Raw genomic sequence first — 26,528 nt, forward strand, 5'->3', positions numbered from 1 at the left:
TCGTATTTTTTCGACATTTTGCAGGATAATTCAAAAACTATATGATACATAAAATAAATAAAAATCTGTTTTAGAATCTACAGGTGAAGACCTTTCATATGATAATCGATATAGTTATCTTACTTAGAAAATTGAAAATATTTTATATTATAATTGTAATTATTAGTTCAAGACCACAATTTAATTTTTATTGTGAGATGTAACCACAAATTCACGGTTTTCACTATAAGATCTACCTACCTGCCAAATTTCATGATTCTAGGTCAACGGGAAGTACCCTGTAGGTTTCTTGACAGACAGACAGACAACAAAGTGATCCTATAAGCGTCCCGTTTTTCCTTTTGAGGTACGGAAACGCAATTTTCGAAGTAAGGTAACTATATCAAGTAGGGTATCATATGAAAGGTCTTCACCTGTGCATTTTAAAACAGATTTTTATATATTTTTATGAATCATAGTTTTTGAATTGTCGTGCAAAATTTCGAAAAAATACGACTATAGTACGGAACCCTAATTGCGCGAGCCTGACTCGCACTTGGCCGGTTTTTTTAATTCAAAGACTAGCGCTTGGCTGCAATCAGACCTGGTGGCAAGTGATAATGCAGCCAAAGATGGAGCGCGCTTGCCTAGAAGATCTCTATAAGGTATCTACATTCTACGTGTAACCAACTCTGTGAAATCAGTTTCGTGAGTCAGTAATACATATACCTAGATATTTGGCTTTCATTACACAAAAGAAGATAAATTATTTCAAAAGTTACTTAATTATTTTTAAAACAATTTGTAAAGGTTTGTCTGAAGACTGGAATGCAATAAAGTGCAAGCAATATTCGACTTCTCGTCAAACTGAATGGATTCATTATGGCTCATTATTCTTTGAGGCGATATTGTAATTTGTAAGGCGAATGTACAGACTAATGGTAAAGGATGGACGGAGCTCTGTTTAACAATCAGTTTCATTAAAGTGAAGCCGGTTGTATCTTGTCACTCTCTAATATAATGTGGGCTTGACAGTTGGGCAAGAACTGTGATATATTTGCCGATTAATACAGCATGGTTGTAAATCAGTGATTGCAATATGCGAAGGTTACAATGCAAAAAACATGTTTCTATCCTAAGACTAAATCCATACTAATATTATAAATGCTAAAGTATGTCTGTCTGTCTGTCTGCTAGCTTTTCACGGCCCAACAGTTTAACCGATTTTGATGAAATTTGGTATAGAGTTAGTTTACGTCCCGGGGAAGGACATGGCTACTTTTATCCCGGAAAATCAAATAGTTCCCACGGGTTTCTTAAAACCTAAATCCACGCGGACGAAGTCGCGGGCATCATCTAGTAGTAAATAAATAAATATTTTTTTTTACTCAATTAAACTTTTACATTACTATTACTAGTTCATACTTTTGAATCTTCAAATGCATCTACCACTGGTTCGGTCGGTTTTTGTCAAGTATTTTTAATTATTTTAATTACTTTTCAGTTGTGCTGAGTTATTTTTAATTAGTGTATGGACAGTAGGTATGATTGTTTCTTAGCTACTCCTTTCATAATGTTCCCTCAAAAAAGAATAGCACTCGATTTAGACCTGTCAGTTTAGTTTTGTTTATTTTATTTTATTTTGTCCCGACTCAGCATAAATGCTATATGTCTTGCTTGTCTGTATTTCAGTAGGAACCCCGATTCGGGTGGCACAGCGCCACGGATTTCGTTGTCTACTAGCTTGTATGTTGCCGGCTTAAGTTGTATTGTAATTGGATAGGTGCTTTTTCTGGTGGTCCTATTCCTGTCTATAGTATTACTTGAGTCTGAGTCAAAGTTAACACAAAGGTTTTCGTTATCATAACATTGAGTGACGGCACAAAGGCTGAATCATACGGTTCAAGTTATTGACATTGTTTCATTTAAGCCTGGAATACTTATAGGGCTTACTGCCGTACTGAGTCGCTTAATCGTTACTTAAGTTAAAACGAGACAGAGCTATATCTCTCATATAAATCTGTCTTGTTTAACTCAATCTTAATTAACGATTTAGAGACTCAGTACGGCTGTTAAAGGTATAAGTCAGGCAAATTGCTATTGCGCTGGAACCATGTCTCATTAACATCGAAATGACGTCATTTTGATATCAGCCGAAATAAAAATATACCTACCATTAGCTCGAAAATTCAGTCTAGTGCTGACGTCACTAAAATGGCGGCCACGCGCATTAATTTGCGCGACAGGACTTATACAGTTGGCGTCCTCTGAAATGAACTCTTTGACCTGCGCAGAGGGTGATTTTTCGATCTACTAGCTGATGCCCGGAACTTTGTTCGCTTGGATTTAGTTTTTTAAAAATCCTGTGGGAACTCTTTGATTTTCCGGGATAAAAAGTAGCCCATGCTACCAGGTCTTTAGGTATGCAAAACGAAAAATCACGTAGATCCATTGCCCCGCTGCGACGTGATTGACAAACCAACAAACAAACATAAGTATTTCAGCATTTATATTATGGGTAGATGGGTAGTTATTTATGTGGTATGAAGTAAGAGCGACAGCGCGGTGTCTGCCGCGCATTGGTTCGTCAGTCAACCTATAGCTTTCCGCAGTTGGGGAGTAGGTAGGACCTTTAGAAAGAGATAGCAGATTTGTAGAGCATTGCCTCTGTCGTTGAGACCGACAAAACGTCATATAGGTATGAGTGACAGAGACAACGCTCTACAAAGTCGAAATGTCATTCTAATGGCACAAAATCTGGACAACCCTCCACCTCCCGTTTTTACCCTTGGGGTGTGGAACACAGACTAGCTTTTGGGTTATTCTAGATCAAGACCGTAGGATAAACAATACAACCATATTATTATGTCCATGCGAGGTTTAATGACCAAGGATTTCCGCAAGATAGTGTTCTATCACTTCTATCCTAAGCGGCTATCAGACCTGGGACTTTATTCTGACAATGCGCTACACCATAGAAGGGAAGTCACGTAGTAATGCTGTTTATTATGATCGTGACTGAGTTGTTATGATTTGCCACACGCCCCTAAAAGTTCTGTCGCTATGACTCCATGTGATCATCATAATAATATTTAAATCAAATCAAATCAAATGGTTTATCCATACTTCCATATTATAAATGCGAAAGTGTGTCTGTCTGTCTGCTAGCTTTTCATGCCCAATCGTTCAACCGATTTTGATGAAATTTGGTACAGAGTTACCTCACATCCCGGGGAAGGACATAGGCTTCTTTTTATTCCGGAAAATCAAAGAGTTCCCACGGGATTTTTAAAAAACCTAAATCCACGCGGACGAAGTCGCGGGCATCAGCTAGTATTAATATTATTTAGATGTCTCTTCAGTTACTATCTATATTTATAGTTCTAAGGGCTATGATGCTGCCCAGAGTCTTGGACTGTAGCAATAAAAAGTGAAATCCAGTCCTGAGGAAAATATTTCAGTAGCTCTCTAATTTTCAGACACCCTACCGATCGGAGTCAGTTACTTTATCATAATATCTGGATTGGACTGGATTGTCTAATCCAGTCTTTTCACAGTCTTTACCTATTTCTATTGCCGCTATAACAACAAATAATAATAAAACAAAATGGCTGCTGTATAAACTAAAAAATATATATTTAAAAGTACAGTATCTTGTACGATGGTACGGAGCCCTTCGTGTGCGAGTCCGACTCACACTTGGCCGGTATTTTTGAGCCGACAATAATCGCATAATAACAGACAGACATGACAATTCAGTTCACGGACGGTACGCGATAGCGTGTCACAGAAATTGAATTAACGGTGAAAGTACGATTCAATTAACTTTTAAGCTTCCTTAGGATTATTCCTGATGGTATATATATATTTTTTAAAAGAATATTACCCAATATCCATGTTAAACGACTAATATTCCCCTTTCCTCTCCAACTAAGCGTCAAGCTTGTGCTAGGAGTAGGTACGACAATAGTGCAACGGGCGGGGTTTGAACCGTCGACCTTTCGGTTTTCAGTCCACTCCTTTACCTGTTGAGCTATTGAGGCTCAAAAGTCAAATATATAAGTCCCGCATAATGCTATTGCGCTGGAACCATGTCTTATTAACATCGAAATGACGTCATTTTGATGTCATTTGACGTATATTTAAGTAAAACTATACCAACAGCTCAAAACTTCAGTCTCGTGCTGACGTCACTAAAATGGCGGCCACGTGCAACATTATACAAAAAACTATTATATGGTACATTACACAAAAAAAAATTGTGGTCATTAACTAATAATTAGTATTTTTCAATTTTCGAAGTAAGATAACTATATCAAGTGGGATATCAAATGAAAGGTCTTCACTTGTGCATTCTGAAACAGATTTTTATTTATTTTTATACATCATAGTTTTTGAATTATCGTGCAAAATGTCGAAAAAATACGACTGTTGTACGGAACCCTCGTTGTGCGAGCCTGACTCGCACTTGGCCGGTTTTTTTTTCATGGGGATAGTCAAAGACCTGGAGTGACATAGGCTACTTTTCATCCCGGAAAACCAAACAATTCCCACGAGATTGTAAAAACCCTAAGTCCACGCGGAAGAAGTCGCGGGCGTCAACTAGTAACTAATAATAAACAGTATGATTGTGATGTATGTATGTTTACAGACCTAATTGAATCGCGGTCACAACGACCAATCGAGCCAATTGCCCTAACGACAGTAACCACCAAAATAACTGACTGCATTGTGCACTTATAAGATGCATAAAGCTTAAGAGTGCTCTCCATGTCGCTTCCAGCCGATTTTTAAAAGAATTGTATGACTCCAATGTATGACAATGAAAACTTAGTGTTAACGTAACCTCAAAACACTTCTCAAAACAACTTGTGAGTTGTTTTTCACTGGAGCGCGTGATTATCGACCATTGCGGCTGATCGAGAGCGAGATACGTGATGTGTAAACAACGCGAATCAACGTTTGGTATAAAGGTGCTGATAAACTTGAGCATTCACTTGTAACACATCGAGCATTCGCCGTTTTTATTTTTGTCAAACTGAACAACGAGCCGAGCCAAGTAAAAAATAAAAAAATAAAAAAAAATCTTTTTTATTCGAATAAACTTTTACAAGTACTTACGAATAGTCGGATGCATCTACCACTGGTTCGGAATGCCTTATATAGTATAGTATAGAGCCAAATATTGCTACGAACATCTTGAGCATTCTAGCGAATGCTCGTCTATTCTTCATGAAGATGTCAGACTTGACGGTCGCGTGTGCTTGCTAGAATGCACCCCAAAACGCTCGATAGAATGCTCGCTAAAATGTTCTCGTATTTTTCTGTGATGTAACATTCGCACGAATGCTCATTACAAGTGAATGCTCAAGTTTATCAGCACCTTTACTTTACTTTTTTGAGGTTCCGTAACCAAAGGGTGCCAACGGGACCCTATTACTAAGCCTCCGCTGTCCGTCCTTCCGTCTGTCTGTCAGCAGGTTGTATCTCGTGAATCTTAATAGATAAGAGTTGAAATTTCACTGAAAATCCAGGCCCGTCAGTGGGCCGAGCTAGTGGCAACTGGCAAGCATCATGATCAAGGCTATGTTCTTTTAAATAAAAACTGGCTAAGTGCGAGTCAGGCTCGCGCTCTGAGGGTTCCGTACTACAGTCGTATTTTTTTGACATTTTGCACGATAATTCAAAAACTATGATGCATAAAAATAAATAAAAATCTGTTTTAGAATGTACGGTCTACCTACAGGTAAAGCCCTTTCATATGATACCCCACTTGATATATTAATCTTACTTTAATAGATGAAAATACTAATTAAATAAGTATTTGTTCATGAACACATTTTAATATTTTTTTGTGAGGTAACCACAAATTCACGGTTTTCAGATTTTTCCCCTTATGTCTGCTATAAGACTTAGGTACCTACCTGCCATATGCTTCTAGGTCAGCGGGAAATACGCTGTAGGTTTCTTGACAGACACGCCAAACAGACAGACAACGAATTAATCCTATAACGGCGCTTTTTTTCCTTTTGAGGTACGGAACCCTAAAAATAAGCAGAAAACGCGCAAAAACTATATTTAAACGTGATTTGAAAAGTGAGGAAAATTCTCTCATCATAAACAAAATACCTACTGGAGATTCTCGTCTTGAATCTCATCCAAATCGGTAAACATTAATTTTCTTGCCAACTTGTTGTATTTAATTTAATTTTGAATGTTTCACTCTTGCTTATTTTGGGATGTCAAGAAAGCTAAAGTTAAAATGAACTTTGAAGTATAATTATACTATCAGTACTCTTATTATAAATGCGAAAGTGTGCTTGTTTGTTGGTTTGTCGTGATTTTTTGCATGGGTGTAGTGTAGGTATACCTGGAGAGTGACATAGACAACTTTTTATCCCGGAAGAGTTCACACGGGTTTTAAAAAAAAAAATTATTCCACGCGGACGAAGTCGCGGGCATCAGCTAGTAATATATACTTGAGTACCTAGGTAGGTAATCATCGTCATCATCATCATAGACATTTGCTCCCCCCCCGCACACCCGCACGTCACCCGGGCTCATCCCCACCGGGTTAGCGCGTGCGGAGCGTCCCCTCCCCGATTGCCATTTCAACCTGTCGCGTACTATAGTTACATAGCCATTATCAGCTGAGTTGGAAATAATCCTGGGAATGCATTTACTATTTACTTTAGTAACGATTTGTTATCTGTCACTTAGTGCATCTCAGTCTGTTACAGATAACTTAATTATCCTTTTTAACCAACCTGGAAACAAGGAGGAATACCTACCTACCACGAAATAAACGAGTCGGTAGGGAAATCGCGAGTCTATCTCACGCACGAAGGGTTCCGTACCATCGTACAAGAAATAAAACTTTTTTAATTTTTTAGGGCTCCATACTTCATCACTTCGTTGTCTGTCTTATAAAACCTATAGGGTACTTCCCGTTGACCTAGAATCATGAAATTTGGCAGGTACCTACTAGGCCTTAGGCAGGTCTTATAGCACAAGTAAAGGAAAAAATCCGAAAACCGTGAATTTGTCACAAAAAAATAATTAAACTGTGTTCATGAACAAATTAATTAGTTAAGTAGTATTTTCAACTTTCTAAATAACTAAGGTTGCTATACCAAGTGAGGTATCCCATGAAAGGCCTTTACCGGCACATTCTAAAACAGATTTTTATTTATTTTTATGCCGCATTTGCTGTTTTTGATTTATCATGCAAAATGTCGAAAAAATACGATTGTAGTACGGAACCCTCGGTGCGCGAGTCTGACTCGCACTTTGTCATGGTAATCATAAATTCACGATTTTCGAATTATTCCATTTACATGTGCAGCTTTAAGACATTGCTATCTGCCAAATTTCAAGATTCTAGGTCAACGGGAAGTTGGTACTCTATAGATTTTGATTCCCTTGATGGAGCTTGATAGACAACAAAGAGATCCTATACAGGTCTTTTTCTCTGGAGGTATGGAAGGCTAAAAAGTTAAAAACAAGGATGCATGCATGCATGCCTGCATTAAAAAAATATTTCTTTTTGTATTACAGAATTGTGTAAAGGTACTACTTACTTCAGTAAAACCTAATTGGAATATTTATTTTTTATTACCTGTAGATACTTAATTTAATTATTATAGGTATAATTAATACTGTAATAATTCTAAGTATTTAATTCATTATTTAGAAAAACCTGTAAAATAACACTGCAATAAAGGCTTTATTATTTTATTTTTAATTAATACAGTTAAGTATTAAGTTTTACTTGGTTTATCAAGGACATAATTATTGGGTACACTATTTCTTAACGGAGTACCAAAGTAAAAATAAAGTGTTCTAAAAAAAGTATAATGATGATGTAATTTAAAATTAGAACAAATTCCAACTTTGAAAAATATTTAGGCTAAGGTAAAACAAAAAGCTTATTTTCAGGTACGCTAACCCTCACCTACTAACACCAATCTATCGTCATTTACATGTTTGAAGATGATCCTTCTCATTACAGCTATTTTAAGAATCAGTTCGCGCAAGAAAGTACAAAATCTTATTCGAAACTAATATTATTCGCGCCAAATCCAAAGTTATGATAATAAAGAACCCACTTACGACAAAGACCACGCAATGCACATGGAATGCAACAGATGATCCGCGCACAAAGCTTTTTTTTAATTTTATTTTTCAGTCCTACATAACAGGCATTTCCGGGAAAGTGGCCAGTTACAACGCTGGCAAAGTACATTATCCATGCACATGTGTCGAGAAACTTATAGACTAATAGAAAAATAACAATGTTTATGTCAAAAACTTACATTTCTCTTCGAATAAATCACTACATAAAAATTTAATTGAATTTCAACAACACACACGTTCACTGCGTACACCACTGAACCGCGATCTGTCAAACTTTCGAACTCGGTGTTGCAAGTTCTTAAATTAATTTTCCCCAATTATTTTTCTTGTCAAATTAATGTAGAGAGTTGATTAGAATAATACTGAAGTTGGAAACAACTAAATGAAGATTGAAATAAAGGAAATTATACAACATTTCTTTATTTTACCTAACTACGGACTCTGTTTACAGTGTAATTTGTTACTAAAAGTTGCCATTGCGTCTATCAGTGTTCCCGCAGTTTGCACTCACGATTTCTTCGCTTCACCAGCTGAGAGGTTCACGTTACCTACCTTTTATTATTATTAGCAGTGACTAAAAATAGGTCAAATATTTAAAAATGCTCGTTGGCACGTATTGCGGTCCAGAGCGTTGTAATCGTATTCGCGATGTGAAACGATTTATTTCATACGAATATTAAACTCAGAAAGGTGTTATGTAAATCCTGCTTAATTTTTTTATAAAAGTCGCACTTGGTGGTAAGTGATGTCGATGCAGTCTTACGAGTTAACATACCTATAAAGGGATATTAGTTTAATTAATATCCCTGCCCATTTCCCAGATTATAAACCCTACCTATGAACTAAAAACCCATGAACACTAAATAAATAAAAGAAAATACCTTATGGGTACATTTTTGCCGGTAGGTAGGTAGGTACTGTTAAAAAGTCACGTTTAAATTTTATACACTTACGCCCCTACTTACTTTATGCTTACCTACTTTTTTTGTTTAGCGTGATGAAAATCACTTGTAATGGATTTTTAAACCGACATCAAAAAGGATGAGTTTGTAGTTTTGCATTTTTTATGTAATGTTGGTGTGGGTGATGTTTCTCTTATATCTTCGTTAAGTCTGAGCCAATATCGATAACTCTTTTTCATTTGATAGTGTAGGTATTATAAGTTTGACCCAATTTTTGGTGAAAACTAAATGAAGATTAGGCTAAATATTTAAGTCATAAGTACCTAATTAAATTTTGAATAACTTTTTACACTTAATTTTCAATTAATAGTCGTGTTTTTATCATTTAATATGAGCGCCATCAAATCAAACACACAAAATAAAAAACAAAACGAGGTTCAACGCTCTTGAAAGAGATCGGTACCGCACGAAGTCAGGAATATAAGAAAGGATTCATAAACCTGGTTTATCGGCGCGAGGTTTATGGATCTACATGACGAAATTGTTACACCGTGCTATAATATTTTTATGAGGCGTTTTAATTTGTGTTCATTTTAATGATTAATCTTTAGTGTTTTCACTGTGATAATGTGTTCGTAGACTTATAGAGAAGGTAATTAGGCATGTCTGCCTCGTTGTTCCAGTGGCTAGCTTATTTGACTGCGTAGTGCGAAGCATGAGGTTCTGGGTTCGAATACCAGGTCGAGCCACAAAAAATTTATCGTGTTTGCTGTCAAGTAATTCTTGACAGCAAACATGATAGATAAAGCAGGAACCCGAAGTTGGGAAGTATCTACGTAAAGCTATTGTTCCTGGACCTGATTTCTACAGTAGTGTCCGATTGCTGTCCCATCGGACTACGAGATTGACTATAATATAGCCAATTGGCTTATCTAAGATTCAGCGTGACTGCAAATTGGTCAGGATTCAGGAGGGCACTATAATTGATACAAATTAAATATGGTAAATGGTTTGAAGATATAATAAGTATTTGGATTAATAAAGACTAAAATGTTTTTTAAAATTTGATTCTAAAATATAAGCTGTTTTGTTTGAAGCTTTCTTTCGTTATCGATTTCTGGAATGCGCTTGATTGCAACCCTCACTGAGTAAGTGATGACGCATCCTAAGATAAAATGCGCTTAGGTGTCATTTGTTGCGAGTTTATTTATGCGGTGTTGAGAAAAGTGCATTTTACGCATGATTTAGTTTCATATGTCCCCTAATCAGGATAATTTGATATCATTAAATTCCTCGGGATTTATCTTAATACATTTTTTTAATTTACAATTAGACCGTAAAGGTACAAAAATGAAACAACAAGAAAACAGTAAACATTTTTTATTTTATTGTAAATATTATATTTTATTGTATCATCGTGGAGCTCGCGATGTGCTTTTTGTACTCAAGCAACAAACTCAAAATCCAAAGTCATATATCGCTACTGGTTCATGGTGTTGCCATTTTGAAAAAATCTCTCAGTATTTGGTATTTTGAGTTGGAGAGTTAAAAATTAAATATTTCTCACTTAAACATGGTCATTGTTTACTTGATTTGTCTTTTCAATTATTTTCATTTTTAATGTAATATGCAGGCATAAACCATCGTACATTTACTTTCATATCCTAGGTAGACATTTTACAATCAGAATACACAAATACTTTGTATGTTTTTATCTAGACTAAATTAGTGGTCTATGTTAGTACTATTCAGTATACGAGTACTGTCGCAAAGAATCACAGAAGTATTGAATTTTATAACTAGAGACGAATATACTAGTATTTTACTGTCTAACCCATCGCGAGTCGTCCCATGTGAAGATTTTACAAGCAATACTACGACTATGTAACTTCAGTCGGCTTATAATGCACTTACACTAGACCTCCATTCATTGAGCTTTACCACCTTAAGATCCAAATGCTAATGCCAGTTCACACGAGATTGTAAAATACTAAAATCTTTCTATATTCTAGACCCCAAGAATTAAATCTGGAGTTTTTCATAACTTTTTTTTACGTGTCAATATTGACAATGACATAGCCCAATGTCCAGCAGTGGGCACATGTGTGTACATGTACCTACCTACTAGAGTATTTGAATGTTTGAAGGGAACGTACGTCTCCAAAAGTTCATCATCAAGAAAGTCTTTAGCAACTAACTGCACATCAGATTTAGGTTTTAGTATCAATCTCATTTTGTTTTATTAGATGCTGATGACGTAGTAGTACTAACACTCAATTTAATTCTTGGATCTAGAACACCTAATACGGATGAAATAGGGATGATGACTACTAGTCAAATCAGCGACTTTTTATCAAACGTCAAAACGCTCGCTAAGTAAGGGAGCATTTGTATGAAATTCACAGATGTGACGTCATACATGTTTGACGTAATATGAGGTACTTTTTTAGTTAAATTGATAATTTAAAATGGTTAACAGACTTAAAACTAACAGCGGACGTGGATTTTACGAATTTTGGACGACCCTCTATTTAGTAATCCCCAAGAAATAATTTATTTTTGACGCAGTCATCATCCTAATTGTCACCAAGACGCCAGGAAGAAACTTAGTTACCATTTTTTAAATATCTTGGAGTATATTTAGGTAAGTGGGTTTCAAACATTTAACACGATAACAATTCTATAAAACGTACACAAAACTTAACTAGGAACCTAACTAACCTATGTAAAGTAAACTAAAAACCTAGGTATAGAAATCTTTTGCGTGAATATTAAGCATAATTTTTGACCTAAGTCGTGTGAAATGGCATTTATAAACAAAATTTGAATATAAATAAGGTAGGTATCTGCTTATGATACATATTACATAATATAACTACAAAATTAAATGCGTGTCATATTATGATTCACATATTGTTAAATGAAATGTATTTTTGTACTGTGTAAAGTGCTGGTGATAATTAGTGTTACTAGAGTGAAATTATCATGAGTGATTATGAGTGGTTATGTTTTGCATTTTAATATTTTAATTATTGCAGTAAATAATCATTTTTGAAAATATTATTAAGTGCTCATTTTTTACATTGAACTGAATGATCCATAAATTATTTAGAATGACCAAGTGCATAGTCAGAGAGATAGTTGATAGATAAAGCAAAAATATGATCTAAAACCTAAATGGAATATTATAACATAGACGTAAGAACGAATACATTTCTATACCTCGCAAGTCGCAAGCCATCTCTATGTCTTTTTAAGGCGAATCAGCATAACTAACCGTTATTTTAAAGTATTTTATTTACCTAAAACTTTTAAATTTTCAACTAGTTGTTCAAAAATCGGTAAGTTCGTTAATTAATTAGCGTAGAAGAATAATTTTTGTTAACAAATATACATAGAAGATATAGTAGTATTTTTTATTTTAGGTAAATATTTTGACGACTATTTCAAGGTAAAGTTTTAATTCTAATGTCGAATAGATCTTTATTAGAAACTAGAGAGCATTCAAACTATAAAGTTTATTATTCTACGTCAAAACAGCTGTTCCTGTGTTCCAATTTACAGCTTCATATGCGTAACTATATCCGAGATAACGGTTTTTGCCTAACGTCTAACGTCATTTTCTATTTTTTTTTGGAGATAAATCTTCTTAAGGCGCATCTCGTCAAATTGCTGGAGACTAGAGGTGGTTATGTACTGCATAAACATACTACCGAATTCGTGAAAATACGTTCCGAAGTAGTCATGGAACTATTTCTATGGTACTTTACGCACTATATCCGACTTCCATCATCCGAGTCTCCAATTCGGAAGAAATTCGGAGCGAAGTAGCCGTAGCACTGTTTGTACGAATACTTTCGTATTACCTTGGATTCGAATATATTCGAATTCGGTCCGAGTTTTATATCCGTATTTTCAAGGATTCAAATTAGATGAGTAGGTAGTCGCTCTAACTTATATTTTTTGGACGGAAGTAACGTCCATACGTCACTTCCACTGAAAATGGCCACCAAACCAATCAGATTTATGAGGACTCCATCATTTATCGTAGTGGTATCAAATAGTTAGTGCCATAAATAAAAAGTGCAATTTTTCTTACATGATAAAACCTTTTTGCTGACTCATTTCCAAAAAATGTAATTACTAGCGGGTTTAGTTTTACTTCACGTAAAGATCGCATTTTTAAAATTCTTGCTTTTAAAATTATAATTAAAATTACAGAATTGCTTTTATGTACTTATTTCGAATTTCCAACACAGCTACTCATATGGAGCTGAAAACATTTTTGTAAAAATAAGCCGGGAATTATGCATACTTTTAACTAGCAACATCTGCAATTGCTGTCATTCCTTACTGCCTGGCATTTTCACGCTCTCTCGCAGCTCTTATTTTTACAAAAATGCATATTAAGTAAATAGAGATAGCGTTATTTTGAGGTAAATGTCGCTACAATTATGAACTCCTGAATTGAGTAACGTTATTAATATTAGAAAAATATTGCTTTTTAGTTTAGAAAAACTTGCATTGAAAACTGCACTACAGAACTAGAATATTATTACAATAGTTTAGTTTTTACGAAAGGAAAACGGAGCTTAAATAGTTAACAAAAATCTTAGATTCCTTACCTACATCATCACTCTGATCAGGAAATAAATGTACTATAAAATTATTTTTATTTATTGTATTGGATTAGGATAAAAATAATATTGCGATTATACTAATAAATTATTGTGATAAAATATTAATAAATTAAGCCCAAATGTTTTGAATAAAAAATTTGTCCTGGATATTATTAATTCCTGTCCCACATTCCTCTATTATATTCGATTACTACAATGTGCTAACATATTTTGTAAATAATATTCATATTATGCCGTCTCTATTATACAATACTTGCACAAAGCGATATGTTTCCTTATTGTAGCATTGTTTAAATGGTACGTTATGCTTTTTCTATATAATATTTTTCTTTATATCAATCGTGTTATCAAATACTAATCTTAATATTCACACCTAACGCCTGCTTTAATAGAAACTAAAATATTAATCCATGTCCAAAAAACTTTCAAAAATTACAATTATTTTCAAACAGTGTCCCAAGTTTAATATTTTCCCATAAAGATATATTATTTTCCCCTCAATTCAAGATTTTTCTTCATATGACAACATTAATATTTGTGATATTTTGAATAATAAAAGCGGGGATTTCCGGAGGCATAAACGGGATTTCCCACGTTACTTAATTTTTTATCTGTCTGCAACCTCAGAGAATAACACAGATAAAATATATATACCCGGTAGGAAATATTGTGCATCGACATTTAGACAGAGCGGCTTCGTACAGCGTTGGCAGTTGTCTCTGTTGTTGAGAGTTGAGACTATCAAAACGTCACATAGGTATGAGTGACAGAGACAACGCTCTACAAACCCGAAATCTCATTCTAAAGATCGATATATAACATTTCTTGTCGGCTACTGTACAATTTATTTGCCAAAATTAAACTTTGGCCTTCACCTTTCTTTCTGTTTAAGTGTAGGTACCTATATTTTATGTTATTTTTGAAAACTCAATAATAAAAGATAGCATTGTTAGAAAAACGTCGTGTCCTGAGACACCTTACACATCAATAATAGAGCCTCAATAGCTTAACTGGTAAATGAGTGGACTGAAAACCGAAAGGTCGACGGTTCAAACCCCGCCCGTTGCACTATTGACGTACCTACTCCTAGCACAAGCTTGACGCTTATTTGGAGAGGAAAGGGGAATATTAGTCATTTAACATGGCTAATATTCTTAAAAAAATAAAAATAAAAAAATAATAGGCGCTACCCGGTCAATACCGCGCAGGTCTTTTATCACCGCGTCATTCGTTCGTTCTTTGCCTTCCCCAACGTTTGATAAAAAACAAGTCCCAAACGTTTGATTAAAAGCTTCGGTTCAAAAGTCCGTTGCTTAGTGAGCTCTGAAAATATGTGAACACCATGAATACCTACATAGTAAAATGCATAGACCGCTCCTTATACCTAGATCCTTGAAGAAAATACCTACTTATCGCCATCCCACTTTAATGACTAATTAGAGCGAGAGCTCGGACACCAGTGGTGTCCAATCTCTTGCTCTCGTTCGGCAGTCGAAGTGGGATAACGATAAGTGGGTATTTGCTTCAAGTCTAGATATTAGAAGTGCTCAGTGCTCAGGTATAATATAGATTCAAGGTGAATACTCATTCTTTATAGAGGGAATTCCCCATACCTACAGTTTACAGGAACAACAATTTAAATTATTTTGAAATGAAAAACTTAGTTTCTACCAAAACAGACTTAAATAAAATACATGTTTATTTTGCTCCAAACAAGTAATGTGACTAACTGTACAATGTACATAAAGCTTTTTTTTATAAAATAAAATCTAGACTTCGTTTACACTAGTTTGTCACTAAGCTATGCTTGCTTACATTTAAATAGACGCCAAATTGATTTTTTTCTTGTTGACGTGTTAGTTAAACATGGCGTAAATATCGACCTAGGGTTGCCATAATATGAATAAACTGTTTTCCCAGACATTGGGGTGATGGGGTGCCAGCCAGGTAACATCCCAGTGTGCCTGGGTGGTTGCCCCGGTAACATGGCTCGTAATTTCTCTTCGGGGATATTGTTGGTTGTGGCTAATGACCTGGCAGGGGGGAGGTTTCTGCGCGTGTCCCTCTGACTAGCAGAGAGCACAGTGGACGAGGCGAAAGATGGGACACGGGCGCCGCGCCGTGCGCGGGATCGCGTTGTCGTCCGTTGGGTTCCCGGGTCGGGGGGCGCACTTCTTGGTGCGCCTCGGACATACGGCGAGGGTACCTTATGAGTGGGTCCCCGGTGCAGAGTCCGCCTCGGCGGACGTCGCTGGCGGGGTCGCGGTTGATCGCTTCGGTGTTCCCGTAACCCAGTCAACAAGCGACGCCCAGTAGCGCCGCTGGGTTTTAGTGGGTAGGTACCTAGTACTACCTAGTTAAACCATGCTTGCTTTCTTTAAAAATTCCATGTAAGGTAACAACGCATACCTATAAAGTGGACTGGGGCCGAAAAAGCGTCTTTTTTGAAAACAATTCAAATGCAGCTTTATAAACTTTAAAATAAGACTGAAATTGGTAAAATGAGAACTTGGCAACCCTAAGTCGAATACAAATGAATACTTTTTATTAATTTTATCGACATCACAGGTAGAAATTCTAACAGTTAAGCATGTCGTAACCTCATCTTATTACATCGATATACGCAAAGAAAAGTATGATATCAATAAAGTTCTCTTCAAAGCGCTAAAACCAAGATGAGGCGCCGCCTAGTTTTGTTGATAGCTCGCCGATTCCGCGCCCGAACATGTTGCCCATCTGCAAAATGTCAAAATAAAATATAGGATTAGTCAAGGATTAGCGGGGAAGTCAGCTACTTACTTACTCTACAATCTGTTCAAACAAATTGTTTGACTGTTATTGGGCAAGCAATTTTTAATTGATATTTATAAAGGATAAGTATAATTTTATTTTAAAACTAAAAATAAATGATAAAATTAAAAATAGGAATATTTTTTGAATTTGAATTTTTATATCAAACCACGTATAAACTTTAATTAAATACAACTAGTGCCATCTATTTCTCGCGTGTGACATTATATTTTAGTTTGAGTGTACTACGATAGATGGTAGTACTTTCACGTGAGTGTCTAATCATAGATGGCGCTATATTAAAACCCTAGTCAAAATCAAAACCACGGCCTTGCATTTATAAAGAACATTAACCACCATAGTTATCCACTCTTTGGGTTTTGCCATCTAGTGAGGAGTAGCGTAACTACATAAATAACAGGATGACGTTTTAAAATTGTCCATGGTTCACATGTTTACTTTGTCTATGAGACTCACAGACTTGTGGCGCTACGCCTCCGCTACCTACACGCTACAACGTCCTTTAACAAGACGAAATTTGAAGTTCGCATATGAAGAAGTTTACAAGAAGAAGGTAGATAACGTGGAGTTAATAATATTATGCATATTGATAGTTGATACCTTTCCAACGACAGCAGTGACGTTCCCCAATTTCGCTTCTTCAGTCAAAGATTCTAATTTAGATTTGCCGCTTCGAGCGCCTTCTTCTGAGCCGCCATCATCGCCGCTTCTGTAAAATTATTTTTATGAGTTTTTGAGTTCACGGATTTGTTGTTCGTGAGCTTGTTTTTTAGGGTTCCGTATCTTAAAAGGAAAAAGGAACCCTTATAGGATCACTCCGTTGTTTGTCTGTCTATCTGTCGTGTCTGTCAAGAAATCTATAGGGTACCTACTTCCCGTTTGACCTAGAATCTAGAAATTTGGCAGATAGGTAGGTATTATACCATACGTAAGGAGAAAAAGCCGAAAACCGTGAATTTGTGGTTACATCACAAAATAAAATTAAAATATGTTCATGAACAAATAATTAGTATTTTCAACATTCAAGGTAACAATATACCAAGTGGGGTACCTATCATATTAAAGGGGTTTACCTGTTCATTTTAAAACAGATTTTTATATATTTTAATGCATAGTCCTTGATTTTTACATATTTTTATGCACAGTCCTTGATTTTTTTTAAAACTAGCTTATGCTCGCGACTTGGTCCGCGTGGACTATACAAATTTCAAACCCCTATTTCACCCCCTTAGGGGTTGAATTTTCAAAAATCCTTTCTTAGCGGATGCCTACGTCATAATAGCTATCTGTAGGTATGCCAAATTTCAGCTTGATCCGTCCAGTAGTTGAGCTGTGCGTTGATAGATCAGTCAGTCAGTCACCTTTTTCTTTTATATACATATTTAGATATCGTAGAAATTCGGTGCGCGAATCTGACTTGCACGTGACTGGTTTGTTTAAATTTTTGAACTAGAATATATTTGATATGGTAAGCACCTATCTTGAATGGAAGATTGATGAAATTGACTTTGACTTTGACTTTACCCTTGGTCCTGCTGCGCCAGCAGTAGGCTGCACGTGGCCTCCTCGGTGTGCATGCGGCCGGCCACGTTCTGGTACGTCTTAGAGTTCAGCTTCTCGTCAATCACGCCTTGCAGCTCGAAATCGCTGTACATTTTCTGTGAACAATCACCATTATCAATTCAATTCTTCGCCGAATTCTGTCTCAGAATGATAATAGGCTTAGGCCATAGTCTATTGTATAATATATAACGCTAGCAAAAACTTTGCGTTATTGCTATACTATCTAAACTTTTTACTTGTTAAAAAAAATCCAGGATTATTCTTGGCTAATGAGGTCAATCCAAACTTGAAAAGCAGAAGAAGGAATAATAAAATTCAGCTACCTCACACGAGGATAAATCTTAATTTCTAAAAGCGCATACTACATGGCAATAAAAACTTATAACAAGCTACCCGAAGTGATAAAAAACACGCCTAGTATACTACATTTCAAGCGGAAACTACATGATCTTCTTTTAAACAAAATGTATTACAAAATTAATGACTATTTCATGGATAAAAATTTATAATATAATTGATGAATTTGGACTCTTATATGCGCTGACAAACTATGCTTTTGTTCTGCTTCTTTTAAATTACTGGTTTATATTCTGTAATCACTGTATATTTTATTTTGTTTTTAACTACGACATGGAAATCCTTATTTTATTTTATCTGATTGAGTAATGTTTAAATTTATGATTTCGTAAATGTAATGAACTAGAAAAAAAATTTGATGAAATTGTAATATTCTTTAACCATTTGCACACCAGGATCTGGTAGAATGTGTCAGGCAACTCAACTGATGTAACACCTACATGTACCCACATTCCAGCGAATAAACGTTTATTTATTTATTTATTTATATATTTAAAAAACACAATCCAATACCAATAACCATTTTTGCCTCATGTTGTAGTTTTAGTGATTTAGTATTTGTTCAAACCCGCAATGTATAGCGTGCAAAACTCGGGTCCATGCCCCACCTACGACGCGGCATTGACTCCGAGTAGCATACTTACGAAACGTTCGTTGACCTCTAGCGTCAATCAGATGTTTTATTTGCAATATATAGTAAACTTTTACAAAACAGGTTTCTTAATTTTTTTTTGTTTTTTTGTGGTATTATATCAGTAATCATCAGTACTATCACCTGTCTTCATTTTTGCTAGCGTTCTGGTTACATCCTGTATAGTCCACGAAGGCTAAGTACGGATTGGCAGACTTCACACCTTTGAGAACACTGTGGAGAACTCTCGGGCATGCAGGTATCCTCACGAAGTCTACCTTCACCGTTAGAGCAAGTGATATTGAATTTCTTAAAACACACGTAACTCCGAAAAGTTAGAAGTAACTGCCCGGGTTTGATCTCCTGCTCGAACAGCTGCAGGATCCATAGCTCATCTGTCACCTGGAATACAGCTCTGTACCTTGAGAACGATGGAGAGACAGGCAACTTGTTGTGGATGCAGCGCTGGCCGCACCTTCAGCCATTCGTTGATGAGATCGATCTGCACGTCGTACCACTGCTCGAAGAGCTGCAGGATCCATAGCTCATCCGTCACCTGGAATATTAATGAGGGATCCAATGTATTTTAACAGACAGAAAGACAGAAAATAGTTGATATAGCCCTTGTTTATAATAAAGAACTAAGTTTCCAGTTTCCACCATCTTCAAGAATCTGAGAAGAAGAAAGGCGAAGGAAATTCTACCCGAGAAGTTGATTCTAAACATTTTCTTTTGAATTCGGACGTAGCGGGTAGTAGAAGAACGTGGAAGAATACATGTACCTACCAGTTACCTAGTTTTTTTTTTACCTAGATATCAATGATTATGTTGTGCAGTGTGATATACGATCGTAAAACTGGGAAGGGTGATCCAATCAAGTTTGCATTTTCCTAATACTCCTCAAATGAGTACCATTTAGAGATCCAACTATTTTCTGTCGCGAGTTAGATTTCTGTCTCTAAGATTTCCCTTCGGTGGTGTTTCCATTAGATTACAACATGGGGTTATTCAAGGGGCGGACCAACAAATTCCTGAAAGGCCGGCAACGCACTGGTGGTTCCTCTGGTACTGCGAAAGTTCATGGGCGGCGGTAATTACTTAACATCAGGTGACCTGCCTTTGTTTGCTTGCCATTTTTATCAAAAAAAAATTAATAAATTTGTACAAAAAGAAAATTTAGAACCACTGTGAAAAGAACAGAAGAATGTAAGTTTTGTCCATGTTACAAAGATCTTGCAGAAAGAAGAGCATCCTTACCTTAGATCTGATTTGGTCCATAGAGTTCCTCATGAAGTTGACGTAGCCCTGGCCGATGTCCTTGCCCGAGCTCGACACGTTCGCGATATTCAAGAACGAGCCTATCAAACTGTGGATATTCGTAATAAACTATTAATAAATTAATAAAAAAAATTTGAAACAGTTTTAGATAGATAAATAATTGTATAAAAAAGATCAGAAAAGAAAAAATTAACACAAGAAACATGGGCAAGAGAAGATAAAGAGCTCAAAATAGAACAAGTTATAGTTATTATCAGAATTTGAAGTAGGTAGTGTATTAAGATCAGAAAATGAAAATTTATTTATATAAGAACATAGACGAAATAAATAATTAATAGAAATAATACAAGATATACCTAACAGTTAACAAAATTGGAAGTAGTAAATAAAAAGATCAGAACATAAAAGATTATTAATCTAAGAACATAGATGAAATTAATAATTAAGAAAAGTAGAAATAATAAAAGTTATTTGCAAGCACTAGGCAAAAAGATTAGAAAATAAAAAAGTGTCATATAAAACATAAATAAGAGAATCTCTTCTATAAAACATAGAAGAGAAGTTAAAAGAAGTGAACATAAAACTAGATAGCTGTGAACGGAATTGAAAGTATTAGTAATTGCATGGTTAAAGAAATGAGTAAGTGTAATGTAAGTTAATGTGTAACTCGTTAAAAATGAGCACAAAATGAAAGTTCAATTGTTAACTACGATGTTGAAATGTTTGCATGGTGTTTATACGAAAAAAATGTGTCGCTATGAGTAGTAAGTAAGAATTTTCAAATCTTTTTGAGAATCTTTGTATAGAGTTAATTTAATCAATTTTGAAAAGACTGTGAAGATAGAAGAAAGAAAAAAAAAACTATAACTTTTAATATTATTCAATTGGTCAATACCTAATCTTAGTTTTTATTAGTAAACTTAGACTGTGAACTCGATTTTTTTTCAAATGTAAATTTGTTGTCACTTTCCAAAATTTCTCACTTAGTACTTGATCTTCCATCCATCCCCGGTCCCATGGTGCAGCGGTTGATCTTGATGGAGAAGCGGAGTGGCTGACGGATGAGGCGGCTTGGTGACTCACCTGCCCTCGTCAAAGCGCGCGACCTTGGCCAGGGTCGATTCCAGCACGGCCGCCAATCGCGTCGTCATCCCCGTCGACATCGCATGGAGACACGCCTCGATCTGGGCATCCATTTTAGCATGGTACTGGTACTGTGAGAGATTGCGGGTGTTAACATTGAAAGCGTCAAGCAGATGTACCCTTGGATTGACTTTACCTACCAGTACCAATGCAAAAAGTCATTTCGAGTATCGAATTATTCGCACCGTCCTTCCGCAAACCTCAAATCGGAGAGTTCGGCGCTTGCGGAAAACGGATCGGCAACAAGGGACGTCATGCATCACTTGCAGATTTGTGCAAAACGAAACAAAAAATAGAAACTGAAGAGGAAAAGATTGCGGTTTGCGAAATTAATAGTTCATGCAAGATGTTCATAATGACAGGCAAGGAAATGAAAAGAAAGATGCGACTAATGCGATGACGTCACAATTTCTGCAAATCATGCATGACGGAGCCACAAGGTGCGTTTGGATGCGTTAAAACTAGATGAATTATCACATTCGGTTGCCACAGTAGCTACATCGACTTGCAAAGATGAAAAGCTAGAAGCAATCTAATTGCAAATCGATGATACGAGTACCTAAATAATATGATCAATCATATCTAATTCAATGAAATTGATGTAGACCAAACAGCCAAATTGGCAATCGAATATGACAGCGATCTATGAGCCACTAACATAACAGCTTGTGGGTCCATCATTTGAATGAAACTTAGCTGTAGACCAGCTCAGCGTTCGTGCGCATATTCAGTGATTTCTCTATTTGTGCCTCTCATGCGTTGATCTCTTTGCGACATGCCATGCTTTTATGCACGCGCTAAGAAGCTACTGATATAAGAAATGCATGTTTAGATGTGGCTTTATAAATTTTATATCAGATTTTCGTGATTATGAACTAAAATAATGTAGTATATGTAATATAGTAGCGAAAAAATGTTTGCGCCTTTTTAAACAATAGGTATGTTACGAGTAGATGTTCTGAACTATGAAGCAATTTTTTCGCAGAAATAAAAGCTGCGAAAAAAGGTATGTCCTGGTGAATAATTGAAATTATCCTCTTTGTCAATTAGTTCTCAATGGAGTCTGTTATAAAGCTACTTATGTTATGTTTCTTGTCTTCTATTGCTCGAATGACAATGGTTGCAAATGTGAATGTACTATTTTTCGTGGTTTTATCTTATGGCAATAGTAACAAATATAAATTTACCACTTCGTAGAATGTCTTCATTAAGGTGTAGGATTGTTACATATTTTCTTGTTCTTGCAGTAAATTTTACTAATTCGAGGCAATGTAGTTTTCATCAGATAAAGAAATGTTGCTTATAAACTATTATTATAGTGTAGTATAACTATGAATAAAGTATTTTATTGCATTCTCATTTCAGTAGCGTCTATTCTAGAACATTTACAGGGACTTTTTTATCTTTAGAATCGGATCACTTTAAAAAACATTTGATGTACCAATTTTGCTTTTTCTTCAAACCGATTTGCATTGTTCAAACAGAGTATTACAAAAATTCTTTTGAATCGTAAGTTTCATTCTGTTGTTAATCTTCAAACTATCATAATATAAATCTTCTTACAAACTAAGCCAAAGGTAAATAAACAAAATTAGTACATACACCTGTATTCAAGTAGATCCAACTCTTTTATTGTGTGTAAAATTTTAATTTTGACAATTTGTTGTGTTAGTAACTTTGAAATTTTTAATTTGCCAATTCATGAAGCAGTTTCATTTATTTTTAAATTCGTCTCCGTCATAAAATAATATTTTTCGAGATACTAAGAATTTTGCTTACGTTTGCTCCCTAACGTTTGCGTAAAATATTTGATTAGTGATTTTTGCTCCTACATAAATTCTTGATGCATTGTGCAATCCACATCTACCATCCTTACTTTTTTTTAGTGATAAATTTTTCCGTATGTTTTATTCACAGAGTAAATACTTTTACATATAATGCTATTATCTGTTTTTCGACTGTTGGTTGTCATGTCACGGCTCTGTCAAGTGAATAAAAATCACAAAAATTAAAAAAAAAGATTTCTCATACGGCGTTGCTTCTTGAAAATTGAAAAAACATTATTTTCCTTACTTTAATATTGTTGTTTTTTCTTGATACCTTAATTTCCCAACCGATTTAGATGGGCACAAAGTTTAAATACAGCCTGGAGTAGGACATTAAGAATATTTATCTCCAGAACATAAAGGAGTTCCTATAGGAGTTTTAAGAAAAGTTATATTCAAGTTATAAATATTTTACGCTAACGCCCAGCGATTAAACATCAGCAAAACTCAAAGTAAACCTTGTTGTGCAAAGTTTTGTGCTGCATTATCAAACTCGCCGTGTTTGTAACATGATGCAGATCTAATCAAAGCTGTCAAACATATTCTTTACAATGGAGACGAGAGATTTTTTCAACTGCAATTTTGTTTTAGGGGGTTTCATTACATTCTTCGATTATTTTACATTGAGCACCGAATAAAGCCAGTAATATCCAAAATTCAATCTTTTCTTTACATAATTTATTCATTCATTACGTAAAATCTTTTATTTGCTATAATAATGTAGGATGTATTCTGTAGTGCCAACCTTTATTTCACAATAATTTCTGCGGATACCACTTTTATGATAAATTTAGGGTTATAAACGAAATTAATTTTCCCCTTACATTAACCAAGCATCATGATCAAATTTTAGATTAATTATTTGCTTAAGAAAGATTTGTACGACTGCAAATGTTATTTAATACAATTTGATAATAACGCATTATTTATGAAAGTTGGAAATAGAAATTATCTTCAGGGTTTATTTTAGTTTACATTTTGTCTATTGGCAAATTAGCATCAATAATATTTTCAATTTGTATATTCCCAAAATTAGCTTGAATTTAGATATTACTGAATTTAATTCACATCACTTTGGTTGCAATGATGGATGATGATGGTTGTAGGAGTCGGAAGTCAACTTACGATGTCAACTCCTTCAACAGCGCAAAGTTTGAGGGCTTGATTCTTTGCATCCAGCGCAACGTTCACCATCGCGCAAATCTCGGCCGGTAAGATGTAATCCGTCGAAATAAAAGATACGCTCTTCTTTAGCCATGCCTGAAAGTTAATAGAATTGTTACGCTGTTATTAGTTTTAATTAAAATATAGTTTATTTCACACCCTACTTTAAAGATTCTTTCATTGAATTTCATATTAGATTCTCAGAAGCATCATCATCATTCATACTAAACGCTAATACATTTTTTTTTATTTGTTAAGTCATAAACTTATATAAAGAATAAAAGGGGTCCAAATTTCCAACCTTGTAGGGTCCCCCATCATTATTACAACATGAATTCTCATTTTAGCGTTTAAACTACCGTGAGTGATTTCCATTCTAAATACTTAATATCTTCTTAATAATTCACACGTGAGTACAGCCGACACAGATATTATGAATATAGAATATAGAATATAGAATGAATTCTCATTAATATTACAATATCTTAACTGCTAAATAGCTGCACGTTCTGAATATTCTGAATATGACAGTCTATCAGTGAATTTGAAAGAATTTGAAATGTCTAAGGCCTGATATAAAATCTCATCTATACCATTGATATTATTCGAGCTCGAATAATCGAAAAGAGAGACGCGATTAATCTGTGTAAAGTTTTGAAGAGGAACGCAAAAGGATTGTTGGTTGAAGGAAGGTCGCCTACGCGATGGACCGCTTAAGTTAAGTCCGCTGTGGGTGGTTCCTTGCACCAGGAGACCAGAGTAGAGTGTACCAGACTATCGGCCAGCAGGCAGAAGTGGCAAATACTCGAGAGGTACTTAACACCTGCCCCCAAAACATCACTTCATGATGACCACCACCACCTTGCCAAGAGTGCTACGACAAAGAAGACGAATCAAAAGGATGGATGGGTTTACCTGGAAAGAAGCTTCAGTTTTCTGAATACAGGTTTCCATCATGTCGTGGGCCATCAGTTTCAGTCGTTGCTCGAGATGAGATCGGAACTCGGGTTCCGGCCAGTGCAGGTCTCTGATGAAGGACTGGAGCGCATCCAGCTTCCAGAACAATTCCTCGCTCGTTGAACAGCCGTTTCTAGAAGAAAAAAATGTAATGTGAAGTGTAATTTTTTCACAATGCTAAATCGCATACACAAATTCCTAAAAGGCCGGCAAAGCATCGGCGGTTCCTCTGGTGCTGCAAATGTTCATGGGCGGCGGTAATCACTTAACATCAGGTGACCCGCCTGCTCGTTTGCTCGCTATGTCTATTAAATAAACCACAAATTTCATTAATCGTAAAACGAATGGTTTGAAGAATAGTTACTGTGCAGTAGAATAGGCAGTAGCCGAACGTCATTATAAAAATAACTTAATTGATCTGCTTCTTTTTGATGATTGTTCGTATATCAAGACATCCCACCTGTAATACCACAGGGCTCACAACTGCACCAGGGATGTCCTCATTAAACTTTACTGTTTCTATACTTACCCTTTAATCTCCCAGCGTTCCTTCTCGAAGCCTTTGTGAAGTGACTGCGCTATGGACGACTCCATCAGGTCCACATAACGGACCACGAGTGGAGCAAACGTGTCGCGCAGATGTTCGTGGAATCTGCCGTTTCTTAAATTATCTGAAAACAACATTTCAGTTGATGTATCTAGTTTTTAAATATAATATGATTACAAGCTTATTTCTGAAACTACGTCCGTGTGGACTACACAAATTTCTCATCCATATTTTACCCTCTTAGGCGTTTAATGTTCAAAAATCCTTTCGGATGTCTTCGTCATAGTAGCTGCATCTGCATGCCAAATTTCAGCCCGATCCATTCAGTAGTTTGAGCTGTGCATTGATAGATCAGTCAGTCAGTCAGCTTTTCCTTTTATATGTATAGATGACGTGCCAGTAGGTACAGGCTAGAGAAAATCAATTTTAAATAGAAAACTACGCTTTCTATTAAGCCTATAATTTGATTTTGGCCAGAATATTTAGCATCTTATTTTGTCACTGATGGATTTTATTTTTTCCGCCCATGAACATTTGCACATTCAGGAATGTGATGATCTGCCCCTTGAAAACCCTATGTTGAAATGTAGTGGG

At 35.6% G+C, this 26,528-nt stretch overlaps 2 protein-coding genes across 11 annotated transcripts in view; both read right to left on the reverse strand.

The window, feature by feature from the left end:
• LOC117993346 (LIM domain and actin-binding protein 1) overlaps window positions 1–8,451 on the reverse strand; it is a 40,959-nt gene extending 32,508 nt beyond the window's left edge. Inside the window, exon 1 of the mRNA XM_034981148.2 lies at window positions 8,295–8,451. The gene's annotated coding sequence lies outside the window, so the exon portion shown is untranslated. The remainder of the gene's footprint in view (window positions 1–8,294) is intronic.
• Window positions 8,452–10,382: 1,931 nt separating this feature from the next.
• Cadps (calcium-dependent secretion activator 1) overlaps window positions 10,383–26,528 on the reverse strand; it is a 63,711-nt gene continuing 47,565 nt past the window's right edge. For 9 of the 10 annotated variants that reach the window (XM_069506496.1, XM_069506501.1, XM_069506495.1 and 6 more), the window contains 9 exons: window positions 25,917–26,058; window positions 25,346–25,520; window positions 24,392–24,526; window positions 21,381–21,511; window positions 20,277–20,385; window positions 19,441–19,575; window positions 17,993–18,126; window positions 17,069–17,177; window positions 10,383–16,393 (listed from right to left, as the gene is read on the reverse strand). In XM_069506496.1, the coding sequence (XP_069362597.1) occupies window positions 16,322–16,393; window positions 17,069–17,177; window positions 17,993–18,126; window positions 19,441–19,575; window positions 20,277–20,385; window positions 21,381–21,511; window positions 24,392–24,526; window positions 25,346–25,520; window positions 25,917–26,058 (1,142 nt within the window). In that variant the 3' untranslated portion in view covers window positions 10,383–16,321. The remainder of the gene's footprint in view (window positions 16,394–17,068; window positions 17,178–17,992; window positions 18,127–19,440; window positions 19,576–20,276; window positions 20,386–21,380; window positions 21,512–24,391; window positions 24,527–25,345; window positions 25,521–25,916; window positions 26,059–26,528) is intronic. The other variant, XM_069506498.1, reaches the window with a different exon arrangement.

Source organism: Maniola hyperantus, chromosome 23, assembly GCF_902806685.2.
Source record: "Maniola hyperantus chromosome 23, iAphHyp1.2, whole genome shotgun sequence".
Taxonomy (NCBI): domain Eukaryota; kingdom Metazoa; phylum Arthropoda; class Insecta; order Lepidoptera; family Nymphalidae; genus Maniola; species Maniola hyperantus.